We start from the raw sequence: 25,783 nt of genomic DNA on the forward strand, positions 1-25,783 counted from the left end.
ACTCCCCTGCTCTCCCACACCCCACCACCCAAAATTCTCTGGCTACGCCCCTGACTAGGGAGTAGCCAGTGTAGACCAGGCTAGTCGGTACTTGTCAGAGTTCAGAAGCTAAACAGGGTCAGTCATGCTTAGTATTTGGATGGGAGACCGGCAGGGAAAATGAAGGTTGCTATGCAGAGGAACAGCGTTCCGTGCGCCTTGGTGTTTAGTCATGCCGGCCACATGACCATGGAAATGTCTTCGGACAGCGCTGGCTCTTCGGCTTTGAAACGGAGATGAGCACCGCAACCCTAGAGTCGGATTCGACTGGCTTTTGAGCAAGGGTACCTTTACCTTATGCAGAGGAAGGCAATGGCCAACCACCTCTGCTCATGTTTCACCTTGAAAGCCTCATGGTGGGTGTTGCCATAAGTCAGGTGTGGCCTAAGGGCATACTTTACCTTTAGCTAGACCACTGTGCAGTCACTTTCATATTAACTCTCTCTGTAGACAGTCAGCTGTCTTTATTGCCTTCAACGGGTCCTGGTGCCTATCTGGGCTACCCATGTCCCAATTCTTTTAGGCTAAGATGCACAGCCTGCCATTTACCTTCCTGTCATTCTTCTCTGCAAGAAGGTCAGAAACACAGAGCTGGAATTCATTTCTGTGCTCCTTTTCTGGTGAGCTTTAGCAGAGTCCTGAGTTTTGTATGGGACACTCTGGGGGCTAGGAGAAATTTGGGAGGGAGGAGATGGATAAATAATTGCTGTTCGTTCTGTCCTCTCATTCCCTGCTCATGCCTGTCAGAAGCAGGCATCCTGCTCAGCTTGCTCAGAACAAAAGCGTGTGGAGAAAGCTGTCCAAGAAAGAAAGAGAGAGTTACTTGAGTTGGTCTCAGAGGGGTGACCTTGCAAGACCTGAGATGAAGACAGAGGGGGCTGATAAGAACTGAGCCTCAAGCAGTTAGAATTCTTGCCCTGGTGTGATGTGGGGAACAGGAGTGCTCAGAGGGTGCATGGATGCACATTGGAGGAGTGGCAGTGGTGAAGCCTTTAATGCAGATGTTTGGCTGAGGGCTGCTTCACCATGATGGTTAAATGCAGGTGTTTCTCAGTGGTGGAGCATCTGCTTTGCATGAACATTGACCTAGGTTCAATCCCCAGCATATCTCTCTCTCTCCGGTGTTTTTCATATGTGCATATGTGTGTGCGTGCATGCATTTAAGTGGGACCGGGTGGGGAAAGTCATGGTGACCTCTGGTGACTGACCCCTAATAGGGGCCTGGAGGATATTCAGAGAGGTGGCTGAATGAAGCCTGCCCCTGTCCTCCTGACTGCTGGTATTTCAAGGAGGTCTCCCATCCAAGTATTTGCCAGAGTCGACCATGCTTAGCTTCCGAGAGCTGACAAGATCAGTCTAGGGCAATCCCCAGCATCTCTTGATGAAAAGGATCAGGGAGAATGTGATGTCCCCCAGATGCTTCCATGGGATCCTCAGGAATGACATAGGGGGCCAATTGGGGGTGTGCCGCAAGAAGGAGGAATTGGCAGAAAATTTAGTCTAGATCCAACCTCAACACACTGCACTGGCTCGAAGGCATGAAAGAGAGTCATTGCTAGAGAAGGAAGAAAGAATGCATGGATCAAGTTGTGACAAAAGGCATGATTAATTTTATGCTTTTATTCTAGAATTAAAGGTAATAGATATTAAAGGTAATGTATATTAAGAAGGTGGAGAAGAGTCGAGAAGGAAGTGTCGTAAACTGGGATCTGTTTCACCTGGCTTCTTCCACGTTCCCTTGAGTCAGATCTCCAGCTCAGTTTTTGCTAATGGTCCTTTATTGTGACCCAGAAAGACTGTAGATTTCCCTTCTCTCCTTGTGGGAAAAAGGGGAAATACTGCTGCTGGGGGCATGCTCGAAATATCCTCCTTGTTGCTGCTTATTGAGAAATTGCATCTGTTCCTTATTGTCTCAGTATCTCTTGATTTGCCTCGTGATGTTGCAGTTGTGGTCAGTAATCCATTCTTAACATTTAAGATAATTTGGACTTGTTCAGTCACTACTTATCTACAAGGCCGAATGTTTTTACAGCTGTTCCTATGTATTTTTTAAAAACAAACCCTGAATGTTAAGACAGGTACATGCTTCAGTGTGTCGCTCACAACAGAACAAGATCTGTTTGCCCGACCAGTGCCCAACTGTTTAGTTTTTACATCTCTGCATTTTTACTGAAATTATTCCTGCAAACCAGGTAACCACCGGTGCACTTGGCAGTCATGTTTGTGCAAGCAGCTGCTTGCTTTTGGTATTCTGCCGAGGTATGTGTGCTGGCTACATCGATTAAGCAGCTGTGAAGATGAGGTTGTTTGCTGCATCTGGCTCTTGGGTCACTGCAGCTTATTGTGCTTGTATGTGGGAGCACTGTGACTGAAAGCAGAATTAAGCAGTTGTAGGTAGGACATGATGTTACCCACACCATTTATTTCCCCTGTGGTAAATGCAGTGGAAACCTGAAGCATGACTGTGACTGCGCAATTTTAGAGTGATTTGCAGAGCAAGTCCACTTAAAACCCTACTTAGGTTTACTCAGTGGGCCCTACTCCAAAGTGTTGTTAGGATTGCACTGTTGGGCTGTTGAATGATTAAAGAATGGTTAATTAAGTGCTGTCAGTCAAATCCCAACAAAATATGGCAATCCCTCAGGGGGTTTTCAAGGCAGGAGATGAGCAGAAGTGGTTTTGTCCTTGCCTTCCTCTGCATAGCAACCCTGATCTTCCTTGGTGGTCTCCCATCCAACGACTAACTATGGCCAACCCTGCTTAGCTTCCAAGCTGTGGCAATCTCTGGCCAGTCTGGGCTGTTTAGGCTGCTAAAGGTCACTTAAGTCAATTAAATGTGTCAGGTAATCTGCGAATTAAATTTGTAGTTCAATAAACAGTAGCTTTGATGGTGAAAAAAAGCTTTCCGTCCTGCGTAAAAAAAGCAGTCTCAAAAGAGGCATTCCAATGAGACGGAAGGAAGAAAGCCTGTTCTGAGAGGATACCTGCAATTTGTAATTATATACTAAAAATAATTCATGCTTAACCTCCCCCCAAAAAACTACTGCATGGTTAACCAGGCCCAGATGTTTCATTTAATCAGAACAATATGAATCAATCAAGGTAACCAATTAATTGACACTGAAGTGTAAAGAGTAGTTTTACAAGATAAGGCAAGGTGAACAGTTTTCTTTTGCCAGCTTGCCAATAATAGCTGTCCATGTTCTACAGGAGAATAGGTGTGCTTAACACCAGACCCAGGATGGAGACCCTAGCCTATAAAGAAGTCTCTAATTGGGTCAACTGTTACTGGATGAAAACCATCACATGTATAACGGCAGGGCAGAAAGGACTCTTGTGCGTCCGAAACATGTTTTGTTGAGCCTCGATTACCAAAAACATCTAGTGGTTTAATGCTGAGAAGGCGGCAGACAGGAAAGGCCTGGCTCCATGCTAGTGGAGTCAATGGGGCTTTTGTTTCAGAAACCTAGTGGTTAAAATTGGCACAATAAGTTATCGTACAAAACCCTGTCCGCAGCTCATACTGGAGTTTCCAGCCCTCTAAGAATGAAATCTTGTAAAAGCTGTAGTAATACCGCCATGAGGCTGGCATTGAGAAACTGCGAGTGAACACAAGAGTCCCCCCCCCCCCCCCCCCAGCAAATCTATATGGTTCGCTTGCAGACTCAGGTTCAGTATTTATCTCAGAGGGTGGTTCAGTAGAGTAAGTGGATTTACATGAGAGATAGAATTGGCCCCACATGAAATATGAATTCCTGTCTGGAATGCAGGCAAGAGCGCGTGGTATTTTTTAGTAAAATGACACTATCTACCTAAGCAAGTGGGCTTTTCTTTCAGCCATCTGGAAGAACCATTGTTCAAAAACTGCTTAAGCTGTAACCCCCACTCCCGAAGAGCACACTTTCCTTCCTTTTTAAAAAAGCATTTCATCAGATGTTATTTGATGGGAGCTTTCTCTTTCACCAGCCTTTAAAAAAAATAAAAATTCCTTTCACACTTATCCTTTGACTGCTCAGAACACAATATGTCTCCTGAGGTTTCCTGCAAGACTTCTCAAAGGAAACTGAAACATTTTCCAGCATCCCCAATAAGGCCCTTTTGTTAGATTTCTTAGCTTATGTATCTAACCTCATTTTGAAAAAAATCTGCCTGGCTCTGAAATGCATGGCGAAAACATCTGAAGAAATGAGAACTTTGCTGGCATGTTTGAATTACGGTCAGCCACTATGGGGGAAATAAACGAGAGATTCTCAGTTCGCATACTTCTTATCGTAGGCAGCTTCAATTTGGGGTGATTTTCAGTGCAAGCCTAAGAAGATTTGGAGGAGGAGGAGGAGATTGGATTTATACCCCGCTCTTCACTACGCGAAGGAGTCTCAGAGCGGCTTACAAACTCCTTTCCCTTCCCCTCCCCACAACAGACACCCTGTGAGGTGGGTGGGGCTGAGAGAACTCTGACACAAACTGCTCTTTTTCAAGGACAGCTGTGCCAGAGCTTGTGACTGACCCAAGGTCACATCAGCAGGTGCAAGTGGAGGAGTGGGGAATCAAACCCGGTTCTCCCAGATTAGAGACCGTGCACTTAACCACTACACCAAACTGGCTCTCCTTCTAAGCCCATTGATTTCAGTGGACATAGATGGGTGAAACTGCTAAGACTGCATCGTTAGTCTAGTCGAAGCCTGTAAATTTATTTAGAAAGTTTTTATGCTAGCTGTCCAGAGAACCTGCTCCAGGAGGCTTATACAGTAAAACGTAATTAAAAAACAACAACATACAGTTGTTAACAATTAAAAATGTTAAACTGCTAAAACTGAAGGAACAGGGGAACAAATTTTTAATGCACTGGCAGTTGTGAGTCATGACTTCAGATTCCTATGCAGTAGGCAAGTGTCCAGAATTATGTTTCTAGTCCCTGTGATTGCTTGAACATACAAAAGACAAGGCTTTTTGAGACCAATAGTGGTTTGGCAGTTTGAGACTTCCCAGGAACTTCGGTAAGTGACACTAAGTTCAGATTGGAAGGGAGTCGTTTGCAGAGTTTATTGAATGCAAAACTGACCATGGTTTCCAGAGATGAGGATCCCTTTTGCCCCTCATGGTCTACTCCCATTCACATGGGAGATGAGGACTTTTGGGACAGCTTCTTGGATTGTACAGTCTATAGAACTCCCTTCCTGCTGTCAGTAGGAGGAGAAATGAGGAGCCTGTATTTTAAGCTGCTAGCATTTCAAGGATAGGATCATGTGGACCAGGCACTGTTTTATACTTTTATTTATTTATTTGATTTATACCCCTCCCTCCCCGCCGAAGGAGGCTCAGGGCAGCTTACAAGAATAACATAAAAACAATTATGACATAGATAAAACCATCTAAAAACAATTCAAAACATAAACTGTTAGCTGGTTGTAAACTAATACATTAGGGATGGCGGCAATGGTTACTTTATTCATCAGTTCTCGATCTTTATATATATGACTGCCACAGGCTGTAATGGTGGAGTTGGGCGCCTCTTTAATGATGATGGTGGCGGCGCCGGCTCCTTAGTCGAACGCCTGGTGGAAGAGCTCCATCTTGCAGGCCCTGTGGAACTGTAAAAGGTCCCGCAGGGCCCTGATCTCTTCTGGGAGCTCATCCCACCAGTACAGAGCCGCCACTGAGAACGCCCTGGCCCTGGTTGTTGCCAGTCTGACATCTTTAGGGCCTGGAAGGGTCAATTGGTGTTGTGACTCTGAATGCAGTGCTCACTGGGGTACATATGGGGAAAGGCGGTCCCTCAGGTATGTTGGCCTTTGACTATATATGGCTTGAAAGGTAAGAACCAGCACCTTGAAAAGAACTCGGAATGCTATTGGCAGCCAGTGTAATGCCTTTAGCATGGGGAGACCCATCAGAAGCCTGGCCACTGCATTTTGCACTAGCTGAAGCTTCTGGATTTGTGACAAGGGCAGCCGCGTTACACGAGTACAGTCAGGGGTCATTTCCTGCAGGAGCGCATAGGAGCAGAGCTCCGGCAATAAAGAGTCCAGGGGGCAGGCACATGCAACAAGTCCCACCCCCTGCTTCCAGCAGCCCTCAGTCAGAGCAAGAAGCAGCCAGGTAAGTTGTATAGCTCCCTTCGGCCCCCCGGTCCAAAACAGTCCAGTGGCACCTTTAAGACCAAGTTTTATTCGGGTACAAGCTTTCCCTCCTCTGTGAGGACAGATATACACCCCCCCCCAATAGCTAGCAATCCAAAACAGTCCAGTGAAGCCTAAGCTGTGGGTGTTGCCTTCTGACACACTTCCAGTGATGTCAGGGGGTGTGGCATATGCAAATAAGTTATGCTAATGAGTTATGCTAATGAACTCCTGCACCTCTTTTTCTACGAAATGACCCCTGAGTACAGTCACCCAGTGACCCCAGTCCCAGCTGCCTATTGGTATTTCCTCCCTCGCTTGTGCAGCTGGAAAGAATATTTAGAATTTTGAAGAGCCAATATTAGTTTTTAGGAGACTGCCCAGAACATAGCTAAGGAAACGTTTCAGATTTCTAGATGCCAGCATCAACTGTTCAGGATCACAGGTGACCTGAGGTTTTTTCCCCCTAATGCAATGAGGTTACTATATTAAAGCATGGATGCCACAACCTTTAGTGACCTATTACCACCACTGGCAGTAATAGGTCACTAATCTGTCCAAATGGAGGAGGGAGGAGGAGGAGGAGATTGGATTTATACCCCGCCCTTCACTAACCGAAGGAGTTTCAGAGCGGTTTACAATCTCCTTTCCCTTCCCCTCCCCACAACAGACACCCTGTGAGGTAGGTGGGGCTGAGGGAGCTCTTTCCAGAACTGGATTCTTCGAAGCAATCAGCAATATTTGCAGAATGGTGTATTTTGCACAATGGATTCTCTTCACGGTAGATTTGCAGAATTTTGGCTTTCCAAGGATCAATAATTAATCCTGTTTCAACATGAAGCAAATTAAAGTCTTTGCCATCAAGCATGTCTTTTTGTTTTGTTTTGACCAGAGTACACCAGTTACCTAATTTGTGCAAGGTGGTTGGAGGCTGCATTCCTCAAATCACTCCTTCTAAAGAGCCTGACTGAAACCCCATGAAAAGAGGATGGCTCTGCTCCAGGCTAATGTTCTTGAGCCATGGAATGCTAGCTGCAGTGACCCAGTTTTGTACTTGTTGGTGAAAATATACAATTTCCAAAGATACCATCAAGTCATTCTTCAGTAATAACGGGGAAGGCTATAGTATGATGTGACAGAAATTATCCTGTAAGGCTGTGGTTCCCAGACTTCCAAGCTTGAAGGAACCTGTTTCATATTGACTTGACTAACATAAAACCTTCCTCTGTTAAGGAGGATTCTGGGATATGTTCTAAGGAGCATGCTCAGTTTACAGGAGACTCTTTTCAGACTTGTTGATGCTCGTGGCTAAGCAGGGCTGACCCTGGCAAGTATTTGAATGGCAGACCTCCAGAGAATACCAGAGATGTTAGGCCACTTCTCTGTTTGTCCCCTGTGCCCCAGTAGGAGTTGCCAGAGGTCGCCATGACTTCCGGGCATGGGCACGCACGCACACACACAAATACCAAAAAAAAAGTGGACTGAGAGTACAATACATGCCCTGTGGATGCATCCTATAACACACCGAATACACTATTGCAGCTGTATACTCCTGTTTTTATTATTATTAATAGTGCTTAGCAATTATGTAGTGCCTTTATAATTGCATCCTAAGCCACTGGACTCTAAATTTATCCTAAGCAGTGTTACATGTTTCTAAGTCAATTGAAATTAATGGGCTCAGAAGGGTGCAGTACTCGTCAGGATGGCGGCATTTGTGTCCATTGTCCAAAGCACTTTGCACACACACTATCTTGGTATGCCAGTTTTATTATCTATCTATGCTATGCCAGTTTTATTATCCTCATTTTGCAGATAGGGACAGAGGCTTAAGCCTGGGACTTCCTGGGATCATGGCTCATTCTATATCTGTACATTTTATACTGTCCTTCCGCCAAAGAGATCAGGGGAACTCCTTTTGTCCTCACAACAATAACTCTGTGAGGTAGGTTAGGTTGAGAGAGAATAACTGGACCAAGGTCACCTAACAAACTTTCATGACACAGTGGGGATTCAATCCTAGGTCTTCCCAAACTTTACTCTAGCACTCTAACCACTACACCACACCAGCTAAGCAAGGCAGAGGAAAAACAATAGTGGCCCCTGTCACACGAGTCAGATAACATGGGGGTGAGGTGTGGCTGTTTGCCCCAGGGCAAAATAAAGTGCGTTAGCTCGATCACATGGTCTCCCGAGTATTCGCGTTGTGGCAGGAAGCTCGCAATTACATGGCGATGCTGGAGCTGGCAAAGAATCCGCGCAGCAAGCGTTCCATGTTTGTGCGCATGCACAGTTCCACAGAGCAGCACTGCTTCCAGTTTAGTGTTCGTGTGCATGCGCTTAGGGAAACCATCTGGTTTGCGATGGGACTCAGATGGGCACCGGAAGCCACGGGATACTAGCGCTCCCGCGATCAGACGCCCGCCCCTGCCGCGCGTTTTCCGGATACTACTGCACTTTCTGAGGTATTTTTTTACTGTGCATCTTCGGCGGGATGCCACAGGTTGGCTATGGGTGTGCTACGCTTCCCAGATGTTGCGGTGTGATCACGGACCAAAAATCTGCCTACCATTTGTGCCTTTAGCATGGCAAATCCTCTGTGTGAACGGGGCCAGTGCTGGATAAATTGTCTTTCAGGACAATTTGCTTGGGTTGCTTATTACTGATTTTCTCATTGAGGAACCAGCAGTACTCTTCTGAGGAAGGTTAGGGTTCTCCTCTGAAAGAGCCTGAAGCCAGATTTGAGCAATTCTCTCCCCGACTCCTCTAAACAGTAACAGCTGTGAATATGTGGGTTCAGTCCCCTTCATGTCTGTCACCTCAATATCAATCAGGGATCTCATAAAGGTTTCATTCAAAGTCTGGCCTCTGCAACTGCCTCTTCACACTTCTACGTTGCCCTGCTTATGCAGTGGAAGAATTAGTCCTCTGTGGGTTTTTGCAACACAGACAGAGCTTTAAGTATCGTGTAACGTTTTTTAGCATTTGGAAGTGAGTTTTTTTCTCTCACTTTCACACATCTTGGCAAAATGAGTAGATGTTTAAAAATAGACTTGCTAAAATAAAGATTGGAATAGAAATGTACGTAGGAGATGTTGCACCCATTAGCATTCCATACCCCTACCATCTTCTTTCAGCAAGAAAAGTGGCACAGCAGTTATTATGATGGGGAACATCCCATTATCTCTGCAGAGAGGTGTGTCCAAAACTCAATTCGCCAAGGGGATGTGAATCCGGAGGGATGAGTCGCTTGCAGAGAAGAATTGCCTACTAGTTTTACTCTGCAAATGCTCCTCTCCTGAAAGAATTTTTTCACCTGGCTGGATTTACTTTCAGTTAGCCTAGCAGGGAGGAAAATGGTGGGGTATGTGTGTGATGGACTGCCCTTTCTCTCCCTTTGCTCTGATTGGCCAGCACCAGCTGAGAACTATAGGATTAGCTGAATCCTGTGGGCATGGTGTTGTGTGGAGTCTTTTCATTGGTCTTTCGGAAGTCAGACAGTCAGTTAATTGGCTTCTGACAGAGGAGTCAGTGAGTCTGACAGAGTCAGTCAGACAGGTTCACCTTTAGAGTGAAGGGAAAGGACTTCTTGCCTTAATGGTTTTCTATCAATTCTGAGGAAGAATTCATTATCAGAACTGAACACCTAAGAGTCAGTTTAAATTCCTTTTACACGGACACCAGAACTGGGATTGAGATTTTGGCAAAGGCAATTGAGTAGTATGCTGAAACTCCCAATCAGGCCAAAAGAAAAGGGTCATATCTTCTGAGGAGAAAAAGAAGAATTCCTGTCCAGTTACACAGGGGGAGTAGCTCTGAGGAGACCCCTGGTCTGTCGTGAAGGGAATCGGATTTGGACACCTCAGGATATAGAAATAAACTGTGATTTCCAAAAGGGAGAGAGAGTTCAGAAACACAAATAAAGAGACTCTCTAGAAAATGTGAAGAGTCACAGGAAACTATATGAAGAAACATTGTAACTAACTAAAATATTCAAATGCCTCTCACTGTTAAGATCCAAGAATATATTAAAATAAGACTCAACAACACTATTCTGATTGTTAAAAGAAGTATAATCGGTATTAACAACTTTTACTTCAGCATTTCCAACTCCTGACTACACCTATTCAGTCCCTGCTTGTTAAATAAAATCATTATTTCTGTTTGAATGTTGTACCGTCTCAAGTGCCATTTGAATGGGGAAAACAGGAGGACTCCAGTTTATCCCATAAAGATCCTGGGCTGGGCTAAAAGACAAATTAGATCTTCATGACGGGGTGGGATAGACAGACTTTTAAAACAATAATTAAATCTACACTACTCGGGGCTGCTCAGTCACAGTTGGGAACTAATTTTTGGCGGGAAAACCTGCCTGAGAGAGGGAAAGTGCCAGCAATCCATCATGGGGGGCTATTGGCGGTCAGCAGGCAGGCAAGGTGTAAAGTGATGCACAGTGGGACAAAACCCGTCAACTTCAAGTATAGGCTAATGGGGTCTGAACTTGCTGAAACTGGGAGGGGAAAAGATCTTGGGGTCACAGTGGATAGCTCAATGAAAGTGTCAACCCAGTGTGCTGTACCAATAAAAAAGGAAAGAGTTTAGAAAAGAGACGACTAAGGGAAGACATGATAGAGATTTATAAAATAATGCATGGGGTGGAGGGAGTTGACAGATCATTTTTTCTCCTTCTCCCAAAATGCTAGAACTCGAGGGTATCCAATGAAGCTGATTGCCAGGAAGTTCAGGATGGACAAAAGGAAATACTTCTTTACACAGAGAGTGATTAAAATGTGGGATGTGCTGGCAGAGGATGTAGTGATAGCCATGGAAATAAACAGGTTTAAAAGGGGATTAGACAGATTCGTGGAGGATAAATCTATCAGTGGCTACTAGCCATGGTGACTGAGAGGAACTTCCACATTCAGAGCCAACATCAGGGGAAGGCCTCGGCCTCTATGCTCTGTTGTTGGCCATCCAGAGGAACTGGTTGGCTACTGTGTGGGACAGGATGCTGGCCTAGATGGACCATTGGTCTGATCCAGCAGGGCTCTTCTTATGTGCTTATGTAGGGGAAAGGGCTAAGCACCCCTTCCTGCCATCTGCTTCGCTCCCTTGCATTAATATTACACCTGGAAACAGATCTGGGAACTCCATAGCCCCTTTCACAAGTTACAGTGAATGCCCATGCTATCCATGTACAGTGTGATGCTGAGTACTTCTCACGTTACATCCAACACATGTGCAGCTGAATGCGTGACTGAAATCCCACATTTATCCACGTACTGGTTCCTGGTTTCATTTGTAACAGTGAATTCGTGTTTGCTCTTTCTTACGAACAGGTTGTTGGTGTGTTCACTATAACGTGAACAGGACTTATATTTCCCTCACAATGCCTGGTTCCTGCTCTTAAAGGTTGCTAAACTGTGAAGCACCCTGGTATTTTTTTTGGTTCATCATATTTTCTTACATTCTGCATCCATCAAGTGGAAGGCTGCTGAAAAAGGCTTTTGAATCACGATCTGATTCCTTCTGTACTGAGTGTGGTACTTTGGGTGGTGTTTCTTATAAGGGCTGATTTACACATTTCAAAGCTCCTGTGTCCTTAGGGTCGCCAACTTCCAAGTGGTGGTTGGAGATCTTCGGGGATTACAACTGACCCCCTTGGGATTAGTTCACCAAGAGAAAATGGCCACTTTGGAAGTTGGACTCTATTTATACTCCACTGAAGTCCTCCCTCCCCAAACCCCACCCTCCTCCTGTTCCACCCCCCAAATCTTCAAGTATTTTCCCTGTGTCTGCCACAAGGACTTTCGAGCAGATGTGTGTGTGTGTGTGTGTGTGTGGGAGAGCTCTGTGCTCAGAGCTTAATTCCCAGGCCTGCAAGGCCTGATTCAGATCTTTGTGTAGCCATCAGGATGTATAAATTTCCTCAGTGGAGCAAATTACAACTGGGCCTCTTTCAGATCAAGAAAATGGGGAAGGAACAGTCCCTTCAGTCCCAGTGTGAATCAGGCCCAAGGGCAATTTCTGAGCATGGAAGTCCCACCTAGGGCTGCCAAGTGGGGGCGGGGAAACCCCTGCTTTGGAGGCCCGATTTCCGCCGCCACGGAATCGGGCCCCAGGGGAAACTCCGCCCGCTGAAGAGCAGTGTGGCTGCGTCACCAGAGGTGACACAACCACGTCGCCCACGTTGGGGGCGTGGCCCATATCACCAGAGGGAGAGAGGGAAAACTCTATGTTTTCCCCCCTGACGATCGGGGCCACGCCCCAAATGTGGGCAACGTCGCACGTCACTTCCGTTGATGTGCTGGTGGCGCGCACGCATCCAGAGCCTGCTCTCGAAGCCGTCGGAGCCTCCCTCACCGGTGAGTTTGCGGGACTTGGCAACCCTAGTCCCACCCCACTGCATGTGTAATCGAAAGTCTCTATGGGGCACAGGATTTCATAAAATGAACAGAGATAAGAGATTGGATTTGTACTCCGCCCTTTACTACCTGAAGGAGTCTAAGAGTTGCTTACAATCTCCTTTTCCTTCCTCTCCTCACAATAGACACCCTGTGAGGTGGGTTGGGCTGAGAGAGCTCTTTCGAGAATTGCTCGTGAGAGAACAGCTCTGAAAGAACTTGTAACTGAGCCAAGGTCACACAAGCAGCTGCATGTGGAGGAGTGGGGAATCAAACCTGGTTCTCCCTGATTAGAGTCTGTGCTCCTAACCACTACACCAAAACTGGCCCATTTCTGAGATACTCCATTTCTCTAATTTGGTTTTTAAAATGAAGCCAAAAATTCTCATGGCTACTTCATTGAGCGTGTGCAAACCTGGCAATGCTTGAGAGTTGTTCCCATAGTCGTCTTACGTTCTGATAACCTGGGACCAAACTGCATGTGACTGTGGCATTCTCAGAAACTCAAGACATATTATTTGGCCCTAAAAAGAAGCAGCCTCTGAAGCACAGTGTGGATCAGGATGTGGTCCTGGAAGAACGGCCAAACTATATGTGTGGAGTTCCAGTCATGAAACTCCAGGGTTAAACAAAATTTGATTCTAATTAAGTAGTGTTTGCAGGCTTGCATTTTAGTTCTTCAAGCTGTTCAAAATAGTAAAAATAAATTAACAACCCCCCCCCAGTAAAAATGCATTTACTTGAAAGGAAAATGGCCCTGAACACAAGACGACCCCTTTAAAACATTATACACCCACACAAAATGTATTATTCTGCATAGCTGTTACTTGTATGCGAATATATGATGACCCCCCCCCTTTTTGATGGCATACGTGAAAAAAACCTAGTTTTGCATTTGTGTAAACACTGTTGGTTAAATAAGCATTTGAACCTATTCAAGTTGCATATACAAAAGTAACTTAATCTTAAGGCAACCATCCCCCCCAGCTCAAATTCCATGGAAGGAAGGAAGACCCACCCAACATCCCTTCACCAAGATTTATTCCCTTTCCAGAATGCTTGCAAATGCCACCATTTGCTTAAAAGCTACCGGGCACTGGGCACAGTAAATCCACTTGCAAGCTGGTCTGAGACTGTGATTTAGATACTCCTTTTGCTCTGCAAAGGAACTTGGACAAGATGCCTGCATTCCTACCAGCTTAGTGCACAGGATTGCTGTGCCACACTTTTGATCCAACAGAGACACGGACACAGATGGAAAATCAGAAAGTCCTTGGGACTGCCAAGGAAGACAGTGCCAGTGACACTCCGGAAAGAGAAAATCAATTATCCAACAAAATGGGCTAATTAGGATGAGTTTGCAGTTACCATAAAAATATATTGCACAAGGATTTCTCACTGTCAAAAATAGCAACACTTTTTTTCCCTTTTCCTTGCAAGTACAGTGATGGCTTTCTAAGGGGTGCCTAGTGGCTTGGTCTTCTGAGCTATAGCACAGAGGCATCAATTCATACCATACGGCACAAGAAGCCGAGCAGCATCTAAGTTGCTCCATTGCTTCATCCTGCACAAACATAGCTGTGCCACAGGAGGACCATAGTAGAGGTTTGGTAGGGAGGAGAAAGGTAGGGGACTCTTGCCCCTTATAGAGCACCCTCTTTTTTTGGCCTATAGATCCTGAAGAGATAATATGAGAGTGGGGACTTTTTATTTATATTTATTTAGGTAATTTATACTCTGTGGGGATCCAAAGTGGCTTAAATCATTCTCCACTTTTCCATTTTATCCTCACAACAACCAACCATCCATGGCAGAATGGAGATTTGAACCTGGATCTCCCAGATCCTGGCCCAGGGCTCCAACCACCACACCATGCTGGTTCTCTTTTGTTTTAACCTTTATCCCAAGGAGCTCGGAACGAGAGTATTTCCCTGTCCCCTTGTATCATCACAAAGACCACGTGTGGGAGATTTGAGTGTGAGATAATGACTAGCCCAAGGTCACACAGTGAGTTGAACGGCTGAGAGGGGCTCTGAGTCGAAATCTCCCAAGATCAAGTCTAGCATTTCATCCAGCATGCTACACTGGCTGTCGTAGAGTATTCCTAGGAAGGTAGTCTGAACTAGGAGGCTCAGCTGTGCTCCTGGTGTTGTTTCTCAACTGTAGTGGCAGAATTCATTTTGGCACTGGTGCAATGTAAATCTGGCCCCATTCACACGGGAGGATTTGCCACAGGAGAGGGACAGATCAGGGACTCATCAAGCAGGCACGATCATACCGCAACATCTGGGAAGCGGAGCGCACCTGTCCCCGATCTGTCCCTTCCGGGCGAAACCGCGCATCAAAAAGGTAGCACCAAAACAGTACTACTTACTGGTTGACGCACAGCATGGGCGGACGTCTGATTGCTGACGCGCCCGTCTCCCCGCAGCATCTGAGACCCTGTTGAACTGTGCATGCATGCGCATGCGCAACAGGCTCGCCTCCTCTCCTGTCCGTGGCTCCCCCCCCGGCATCTGATCATGCTGGGGAGCAACTGCGTGGCGGCTCGGGGGATCTGTCTGATTCCACCGCCGCGCTTCTCTTTTGTTGCAGCTCTAAAAAGCTGCCGGGGGCTTCTGTCTGATCCCGCCGCCGCACTTCTCTTTTGTTGCAGCTCTAAAAAGCGGCACTTTAGCCGCACCTTTCCCCCCTGGTGTGACTGGGGCCTCAATTGTTAATTCTGAGATATTAGTCTAGAATCCTTGCAGTGCAGGAAAAATGGAAAATGGGAAGGCAGTGGGAAAGATGATAGAGGCCGTTCGGGTAAGGTGAAGCTAGAGTGGTTCAGAATTTTTATTTTTATTTTGCAATCCTGTTAATGAAATAGTCATAGCATTACAGGGCAGTAGATATATTTCTTGAAAGCAAAATAATAAAAAGCCCAGAAGCACCTTTAAGACTAACAAACTTTATTGTAGCATAAGCTTTCAGGAAACACAGCTCTCTTCATTAGATGCATGGAGACAAAAAGAGCTGTGTTCCTCGAAAGCTTATTCTACATCAAAGTTTGTTAGTCTTAAAGGTGTTACTGGGCTTTTTACTATTTTGCAACAACAGACTAACACAGCTAACTCCTCTGTTTCTTGAAAGCGTAGGTGTACATGCCTGACTTTCCAAAGATGGCAAGTACAAGTCTCTGTTCTCTTAATTCCATTTGCCTCCATATAAACAGAAGCCCAATCCATTGGTTTAAGAAAGCCAAAGATAGTAGGACCCCCTGCCCCAAGTCTGGGTCAAGGACTGTGGACAGTATCTCCCGCTCTGGTGGTGCCAGTATGGTGCTTATATCTGTATCTACGTATTTTACTTCAGTATCTACCACCTTTCCATTAGCATACTCCAGACAGTTAAAATCTAAATGGCATAAAGAGTTTACTCTAAATCTGTTCTAAATCAATACAAAATGTTAACAATAAAGAAAAGGCTGCCGTGATAGCAAAATTAGGACTAGCAGTTCAGTCTGTTACTGGCAATAGATGCTGGGTATCCACCTCAAGAACAGAAAGTGGAAGGCAGTCATTGGCTCTTCCTTCTGCCACTGGCAGCCAATGATATCAGGTGGCCAGAGCAGGGATGACAAGCTGATGCCTGTTCTTGGTCCCTTCCTCTGCTGCCAGCACAGGGGAGGATGCTTCTTCAAAGAACCTATCCTGTGAGCGCTACATGTATCTGTCCAGCGCGCAGCACACTGCTTGGGCTAAATAATTGTTAAATAGTTGTGATTTGTAGCAGCCCTAGTAGCCCAGATTGTCCCGCTCTTGTCAGAGCTTGGAAGCTAGGCAGGAGCAGTACCTGAATGGGAAACCACCAAGGCAGACTCTGCAGAGGAAGGCAATGGAAAACCACCTCTGCTCATCTCATGTCTTGAAAACCCCACGATGTGGAACATCACGGGGTCACCGTGAGTCAGCTGCAACTCGATAGCACACTGTGATTCATGCTGAAGTTGTAATGGGGGATCAAGGGTGTGTGTCATGGAAGCTAAAACCTGCACAGAAACCATCCCATACCTCGACATTTTAGTATTCAGGATGCACTGAAAGTTAATGCTTACCCAAAAATGCATTTGTGTAGACATTTGTTTCTCGTCAGGAAAAACATATATGCACCTATTTTGACAGCAGCCTTTTTGGCAATCTTTTGAATAGGGTACAAAAGGGACAAATCTTTTCTGCAGCTGCACCCAGGATGCCCATTTGGTGCCTCCTGTCAAGTATCTGGCATTGCAACTGGTCCCCTGGAGCCTTATCAGTGCAAAATAGCAGACGTATTTAAAGTCAGCATTCTCCTGCTCTGAGTTTGCTTGGTTTTCTCTCAGTGATGCCACTGGACAGACAAATCTTATTGGCCACGATCAGATTGCTAAGAGTTGCCAGGAAGAAAGTTAATTTGAATAGAAACTGCCACCAATTGGGATTGTGAACAACAGCAAATTGGTACGAAAAGGGTGTTATTCCGGGGGGGGGCGCCCTCCCCAGGGGGACAAAAATGTGCTTTTTTCATGCCAAAAGAGCTTGCCCCTTCTCTCAAATTTGGCATGGCAATAGTTAAAACAAATTAGTGGTAGAGAGTATTGTTTTTAATCCTTTGCTTATGGGAGTAGATCTGGAGTACGTTAAAGCAGAACCTGTTCCAAATGAGAAGAAAATGACTTCTGCTCTGTAGTACATAAAAGGTAAAATGATCTTTCTGCATAATAAAGAGCTTTTTTTTCAGTTCTGTTTTTCCCCCCCCCCCCAAAGATCCTCACTGCAAGGGGGGGGGACTAACCCAGGATTTCCACGTGGGAAACAATTTGTCACTGTGTTAGAAGCAAAGACAGGTTAATGTTTCAGTCATTTGCAGTGGTCTGCCTGGCTGGGAATGGGGTGTTAAGCAAGGGGGAGATGGAAAAATAATCACCAGCCCAGTGGGAAGCGTTTTGTGCAGAGCCTTGGCTAGGCTATTAGTTGCTGCACGCTGCAGCGCTCTCCGAAGCAGAGAAGCAAAGCCGTTGTCCACAGGGTGCTGCCACACTGGCTTGTTCTCTTTCTTTTTTTGTTTACACAATATCTCAAGCTGTGAACTCAGCACAGCTGCCGGACACCGTTTCCTTTTGACAAAGTCCTATCTTGGTTCCGTTTACTAAGCGGAAAAGCGCTCCACATGGTATGCCGCCATCTCACATGAAGCAGGAGAGATGGGAAACGCATCTGTCACAGAGTGGGGAATCAAACCCGGTTCTCCCAGATTAGAGTCCACACACTTAACCACTACACCAAACTGGCTCTCGCTGCAACTCTCATCCCATATAAGTTCATTAGACTGCATGCATTTAGACTTCACGTGCGGTTCCTGCACAGAGAGTGGGATTTATTGGATGTAGTGATAACCACATGCATAGATGGCTTTAAAAGGCAAATAGACTCAGTCTCATCAGATCTTGGAAGCTAAGCAGGGTCAGCCCTGGTTAGTACTTATATGGGAGACCACCAAGGAAGTCCAGGATTGCCAAATAGAGGCAGGCAATGGCAAACCACCTCTGAACATCTCTTGCCTTAAAAACCTTATGAGGTCACCATACGTTGGCTACGACTTGATGGCACTTCTCTCCACCAGACAGATTCATGGAGGATAGATTCATCAGTAGAATCTTTATGTCCAAAGGCAGCAAAGCTCTGAATACTGGGGCTAAGAGGCAATATCAGGGAAAGGCCCTGGCCTCTGTGTGTCCTCGACCCTCCAGGGCTGCAAACTTCAGCTGGTCCAAACTGCAGTAGGCAGGCCAAGGTGGTATACAAGGACAATATCACACTACTGCTGAAAGATCTGCACTGGCTGCCGGTCTGTTTCTGGGCACAATTCAAAGTGTTGGTTCGTATCTTTTAATGTCCATAATGGCTTGGAGTCTGGGTACTTGAAGGTGGCAAGCAAAGACTGGGCTTTTTCAGTGGTGATGTCTTGCGTGTGGAATGCCTTTTACTCTGAGTCTTTCCTGGCATCTACTCAACTATCTTTTCTAGATGCCCAATCAAACCATTTACTTGTACCCAGGCTTTTAATCAAAGGGTTGATCTGTTAAATTAATTTCTGTGGTTTGCTTCTTGCCTAAGAACTACTTCATGGGACTCATGTTAAGACATTAAATGTTTTAATAGTGAACATACAAACATAAGAGAAGCCATTTTTGATCAGGCCAATGGCCCACCCACTCTGTGTCACACAGTGGCCAAAACCCAGGTGCCCATCAGGGGGTCCACCAGCAGGGCCAGAACTCCAGAAGCCCTCTGTTGCCCCCCAAGCTCCAAGAATACAGAGCATCCCTGCCCCAGACATAGTGTTCCATCTATACCTGTGGCTAATAGCCCGATGGACCTCTGCTACGTATGTTTATTCAATCACCTCTTGAAGCTTATAGTGCATTAATTGTTATAACTTTTATGGTGTTTTATGTTGTTGTTTCATTTTATTTCTCTATGGAGAGGCATGGTAGAAGTAACTTAAATAAATAAACAAACTGGTTGGCCACCATGTGAAATGGGATGCTGGACTTGATGGACCACTGCTGTGATCCAGCAGGACTCTTCTTGTGTTCTTACAGAAATGATATGTGCATAGGGTTTTTATGTGTGATCAGGAAGCCTGAAAAAAGCAACAAACATGCATGGTGAAGGAGGTGGAACCTGACACTGCAGTCCCTCTTCCTTCACACACACATCCCTCCCAGTGTGCTCATTGTATAAGTTTATGTTGTCTGAAGAGATCCAGGAAGGATTTTCTGATCCTCTTACTACAAACCCAGCTGGCAGCTTAACCTGAGTGAAAGGACTCTCAGTTCTGCCGAGTTTTGGCAGCTTTGCAGTGGCATAGTACATGAACATTTCGTTGCAAGTCGATTGTGTGTTGAAGCAATCATGCAATCTCTTCACTATGAGCTCAAAATAGCTGTGCCGTTCTTCTGTTCCCATTGTGCCACTTGAGTTGAGTGAATCGGCCCTTGGAATCAAAGGGCCAGCTCAGACAAATTCATGTGGCTATAGGAGACTTTTTCAGATGCTTTGATTTTGACAGGTCAAATGCATGTAAGATAAAGATCATGCTACATACAATCTTCTCAACACACAGGATTGCCATTCTGTCTAACTAGGACAGTATTTTTTCCCCTCCAGTATGCATGAATGGAACACTGCATTTTCAAGATCTGCATATACTGAAGCCATAAAATATGTGCATTGCAATAGTTTTCTTTGCAAAAAGGAGATGTGTAGGGCCCTGACATGGCTCGGACTGACACCTCGAGGTAGGGGCTAATTTCCCCCTGTCGTCTCAACCTGAAAACATCTCAAGGAACTTCCATTCTCACATTGGGGAAACATTTGGACCATGCAAAAACCTGTATGCCTTCCCCAGTGGGCCAAACAGCAATTCCACAAGACTGTTTGAGGTCAAGACAACTGCATGAGGAGGTTCTCTTTCTATGCCACCATCTCAAATTAGATTGGGGCCCTGGATAGCTCCTATTACATAGAAAAATTGCTTGGGAACTCTGACAATAGAATTCTCCTTTTTTTTTTTTTTTTTAAAGGTTTTTTATTAATAGAATTCTCAGCATCACATCTAGTTCAGCTTTAAGCTAGTGTCCAAGGATCAGGACAATTGTAGTTTCACACAGGAAGATACATGGGATTATTTCCTCCATCTTCCTTCTTTGAGGGAACTGATCCAGTATTTAATGTGTTCACTTTTTCTTTAAAACCTTTCTTGCTGGCTCAGGAAAAAAGGATTCAGTTGCTGAACTAACTTAGAGTTATGGCCAGGAAGGCTTTCTGAAGCGATAGCCTAAGTTTGCTTTTTTAAAAATAACATAGGTAATTTATTGGTTTATTCCATACTAGATCTGGGAAACATTCCTTTTGGTGCCATTTAATTGGTTGAAAATGGTCAAAAATCCCCTGCTTCTTTAACCTTCAGTGTAAATTGACTCTTATTCTTTCCTCAGGGCCCAAACTGTGTGACTGAAGAGTCCAACCTCATAACAATTTTCTCCTTACTTCAAAACAGCAGTTGTGGTTGGTTTCCTTCTACACTGTTTCTCTGATTTTATTTGACCCTCTTGGGGAAAAAATACAGATTATATAGGTTATGCCTTATAGATTACCTCCAAATCCTTTTGTTAATGTTCTCTGGAAATTGTCATGCCACCAACTGGAACACGGTACTCCATATTCGAAACCTTGCATATAGGAAATCTGTAATGTCTGTTATTCCTGACCTGGATACCCTAGGCTAGCCTGATCTCATCAGATCTTGGAAGCTAAGCAGGGTCAGCCCTGCTGAGTATTTGGATGGGAGATCACCAAGGAAGTCCAGGGTCATGATAAAGAAGCAGACAATGGCAAACTGCCTCTGAGCTTCTCTTGCCTTGAAACCCTTAAAGGGTTGCTGTAAGTCGGCTTCAACTTGATGGCAAAAAATAAATGTCTAAAGTGACCATTGACATGCCTGGTTTTGGTGTGTGTACAACTGAATGAGCAATATTCTGATATGCAACTGTTTGTGTGTGTAACGAAGTCTGAGTCCAGTGGCACCTTTAAGATGAACAAGGTTTTATTCAAGGTATAAGCTTTTGTGTGCATGCACACGAAAGCTTATACCTTGAATGAAACTTTGTTCGTCTTAAAGGTGCCACTGGATTCAAACTTTGTTCTGCTGCTTCAGACTAACATGGCTGCCCACCTGAATCTGTGTTTGTATGTGGCGGGGTCACCCTGTTACTTTATTCTAATGAAGGCTGGGTGTGAGGTATACTTTTCTGGATGAGGTAATGCAGGAATCCAAGTCTGAAGTGCAGCATAGAGTAGTACATAAAGTTTTAGACTTCAGACTGAAGGTTTAGGCCGGGGAGACCTTGGTTCAGATGAGTTAAACCAGTGCGGCCTTGGTTCAGATGAGTTAGACCAGGGTGACCTTGATTCAGATCAGTTAGACCAGGGTAACCTTAGGCCTTTCACCATCTCATAAGGTCCTGGTTAGGATCAACGGCAGAGGTGAGAGAGGACCACTGCCCTGAGCTTCTTGACAGAAGGACATAATTAAAATGTAATCAGGCTAGCAGCTCTATTTTTCTTGAAATTGGCTGTTGTTTTTCTGTCCCTTCCCCCCATGGTACTGAAAAGGTCACCAAATGCAATTTGTGCAGCCCTATAGCCATGATTGGGATGTGGAATGGTATAGCATAGCCTGATCTTGTCAGATCTTGGAAACTAAGCAGGGTTAACTTGGTACTTGGATGGGAGATCACTGAGGAAGACTCTGCAGAGGAAGGCAATGGCAAACCACCTCTGCTTCTTGCTCACCTTGAAAGCCCCTTCCTAGAGTCGCTGTAAGTCCTTGATAGGGTGTGCATACATATAGCCAGTATTTCAATGAAGCCCTGGTCTGTACCCCTGTCACCCAGTACTATAAAATGCATTCAGAAACTTTGCTGTAGGACATTCTTTATATCTGTCTTGAAGACAGAGCATTCAGGCTGCTGGACTTGCACATGTGAGTCAGAAAGGGAATATTTAAAGCATTTCTATTAACCAGTTGCCAGGAAAAGGACTGCCAGGCAGGCCACACTGAAACCCAAAGCTGCTGCTTTTCCTGAAACTCAGTACTCTTGGCCGGTAGTCCAGACAGACAGGGTGAAAAGGGAAGAGTGGAAAGCGTTCCTGGGTAAGCAAAGCGAGTGCAGGAGCCGTAGCTTCTATCGGGTGTTGTGCCAACTTACCTGGTTCCATGGTGTGATCAGGAAACCCTTCTAGCTTGTTCCAGGGATTGAAATGCAGTACTTGTGGCCTCCATTTGCTCTCTGCCTTTACCCTTGGTTCTTTTTATTCATGCCCAAGAGGCTGCTGGCAGAGATAAGCTTTTTTGGCTGCTTGATTTCTGTATCTTTCTCTTCATGCCTTTGTAGAAGTCAAAGGCGTCACCGGCTGTTTTTCCAGGGAGCTGCTTATCTCCTGAACAGCTTCACCTGAATATAAATATCCTTATCCCCCAATGTAGATCCTGATGGCCTTTGCCTGAAATAACCCATCTGATTTCCATGGGCTTTGTAGAAGGGCTTTTTTTTTTTTAATCTCCAAGGTCTCCTGCTAATATCCTAAATTTCCTGTCCTGCTCAATATTTGCACATCTTTCCCCACATCTGTTCTTTGCAGCTTGTTCCCACACGTCTCCCACTTCTGTCTGCCAAGCCAGGGCATGAAGAGAAGACAATTGCTGTTAGCTCAGCAATTCCAAACTATGTGCCATGAGAAATAAAGAGACTAAATAATTAAAGGTTCCTGGGAAACCCAGAGTACCACCTACAAATTACCACCTGCCCTCTGTGTCCCTGCATGATTCTTTGCTTTAGCCTTGCTTGTCCCCTGTTAACCTCTGTTGAGAATGTGGAGAGCTTTGCAGACCCCTTGTGTCAAGTGTGGCTGCATCTAGTGTGATTGGTCCAAAGCTGCAGAAGAATTACCCTTCCCTGAGGAGACTGCATATTGTATCTCTGCAAGAGTCGCTGCTCTGAGTTCAGGCAGGAGGAGAGCCCAGGTCAGTGTCTCATGCAAAAATATAGGCAGTTGGCTCTTCTGAGATAGGATCATTGTTAACCCTCACGGCTCTTAAAGGAAGCCTTTCAGGTATAAAGTCAAATGTGTCCTGTCTTGAGTCAGAAAAAAAACTGAAAACTGATTTGTTATTAGGAATTTGGAAAACAGTTCATGAGAAAGAAACAGCCATACTAGTGCATTCTGATCCCTTAGTGCTAAGCCCAGTTTTAGGTTTTGTTATGTTATGGTTTTCCATGTGTTGTGTCTGGGTTCCCTGGCTTGAATTTCGGTCAGTCAGTCACACATCAGTTATGAGTTCCTGCTGGGAACTCAGTTTCCAAGTACATGAAGGCCTTGTTTGAACTTGGGACAACAGTGTGCAGGAAGAAATTATTTCTGCCTCTGGCCACATCATTTCCCCAATCCAGAACAGCCATGGAAGGGACTACCTGGCCCATTGGTGGGGAGTGCACATGTAGCCCATCAGTACATGACTCCAAGCCATTCCAGGTCAGAAAGTGTATGTCAGGGGAAGGCAGAAGTCCCCTGTGTCTGTGCACCACAGTCCCTATCTGAATCGGGCCCTTCACATAACTTGGAAACTGGAAATTTCCTGCCAAATAATTGTAAATATGTTTTGCATCAGTTGCACATATGGCATCTGAGCGTTAAAATGCCACAAAAGAAACAAACAGAATGGTAACACCAGCAATGTAAGATGGGTGGAACAAGATGGCCAGAACAACCATGTAAAAAACTAAAAGAAAACCGAAAGAGGGCTTATTAATGCACCTCTGGTTTGAGTCCCATTGCCTGATAGTGTTTACATTGGATAATACAATGAAAATATGCAAAAATGTGTGTGAAGGGAAGGTGTGTATAAAAATGTGTTAAGGCTCGCTAGGAAGCAAAGAAGTTCTGGTGGTTGGTGAGCTACTCCTGCTTAGCTGCATTCCCCCCCAAAAAAAAAATTATGGTCAATATCCTGGTAAGTTTCCGGCTTTTGTGATGGGGAAGATAGTTCCTCACTAGTGGTACTAACTATCCAATATTTCTTTCATTACTTGGTCAGTGATTGAAAGGATTATTGTAGTTTAGTGGTTATGATAAGTTTTCTTAAGCTGCTCAAGTGCTATAACAATTGACATAATACATTTTAAAATGCCCGTAACAGTACATGCATTTGGCATTTTTCTGTATGTTATAAATGCATCCCATACATTTTCTCACCAGTGCTTACTACAACACTGTGAAATTGGTCACTGTTATTATTGTACAATTGTTCCCTTATTGAATATTTGATCATCCAAAAATTGTTTCTTAAAAAGAAAAGTATAGTTTTTTCTTACTCTGCTTTCCGCTTTTTCTTTAGAATGTATTCTCTTTTTCAGACTAGGGCTTTGAATTAATCTGGAACCAGACAGAAGCAGGCTGCCATTGAGGTGCGGTTTGGACATGAGAAATGGCACCGCTGCCCAAAACTATTTTGTGGTTCTCTCACTCTTTTGCTTTATTTTTAAAAAGGAAGAAAAAAAACCCTGTAAGAAGTAGTAAAGCAAAACAGACTTTAGCAGGAAAAAAGCCTTCTGTGTCAATTCAGGTTTCTTTCAACTGTGTCATAGAAGGAATAAGGTGAGCTGAATGATGTGTTAATCCCAGGTTAGGCAAACCACATGCCCAGCTCTGTGGTTATCCCTGGAGCATATCAAATGAGGCTTGGTGCTCTGCCATATGGCATATACCACTGGAGTCTGGTCCCAGCTCCTGCCCAAGTGCTAGCATAGCACCAACCCTAAGGGTGCTTTCACAAGAGATGCTAAGAACACCTTTCATTTATCTTTAATGTAAAATTTGGAACTTGAATATGATTTAATGTGGCTTACAGCTGGGAACCAGCCATTTTTAATTGCCACTGTGACTCTTAGAAATGTGCTGTTCAATCCTTCATTTGTCTGTGTATTACATGTTTATCCCACCCTTCCTCGGGGCAGCATACATAGTTCTTTGTTCCTGCATTTTAGTTTTACAACAAGCCTTTGAGAGGGAGTGACGGGTCCTAAGATCCCCCAGTGAGTTCCAGGACAGAGGAAGTTAGCATGATGAAGTGGTTAGAGTCTTGGATTTCAGTTTGGAATGCATGGATTCAAATCCCCACACGGTTAACAGTGCTCACTGGTTGACCTAGGGTTTTCAAGGCTAGAGACCTTCAGCAGTGGTTTGCCATTGCACGTCCCTGCATCATGACCCTGGCATTCCTTGGTGGTCTCCCATCCAAATACTGAGCAGGGCTAGACTGGGCTATCCATGTCAGGGCATTTACAATGTACCTTTTACCTTTCCGAAGTCTGAGGCAGCATACGATCAATCAAAGTGATGTAATAGTAAAACAAGTCAGTCAGCACCTATGAATCAAACTGAACAATTCAGCATGAAAGGCATACTGCTGACACCCAACAACAACAGTTAAATACCGGTACTTATTCAAAGGCCCTGTGAAACAGAACAATCTTTTTAAACTTGTGGAATGCTAGCAATGAAGAATCCTTGCATTCCCAGTCAGGCAGCCCATCTCAAAGAACGGGAACTGTCACTCAGAAGGCTCGCGTGATCCTTG

General features: G+C 44.9%; 2 protein-coding genes across 2 annotated transcripts in view; one reads left to right on the plus strand and one right to left on the minus strand.

Annotated features, from left to right (window-relative positions):
• The window catches only part of RBPJL (recombination signal binding protein for immunoglobulin kappa J region-like), a 65,696-nt gene extending 43,281 nt beyond the window's left edge, over positions 1–22,415 (minus strand). The window contains exon 1 of the mRNA XM_015418024.1: positions 22,356–22,415. Coding sequence (XP_015273510.1) covers positions 22,356–22,365 — 10 coding nt within the window. The 5' untranslated portion in view covers positions 22,366–22,415. The remainder of the gene's footprint in view (positions 1–22,355) is intronic.
• Positions 1–25,783, plus strand: part of MATN4 (matrilin 4) — a 59,886-nt gene that overhangs the window by 1,042 nt on the left and 33,061 nt on the right. The window lies entirely within an intron of this gene.

Source organism: Gekko japonicus, unplaced genomic scaffold, assembly GCF_001447785.1.
Source record: "Gekko japonicus isolate JY-2015 unplaced genomic scaffold, Gekko_japonicus_V1.1 scaffold1270, whole genome shotgun sequence".
Lineage (NCBI taxonomy): Eukaryota > Metazoa > Chordata > Lepidosauria > Squamata > Gekkonidae > Gekko > Gekko japonicus.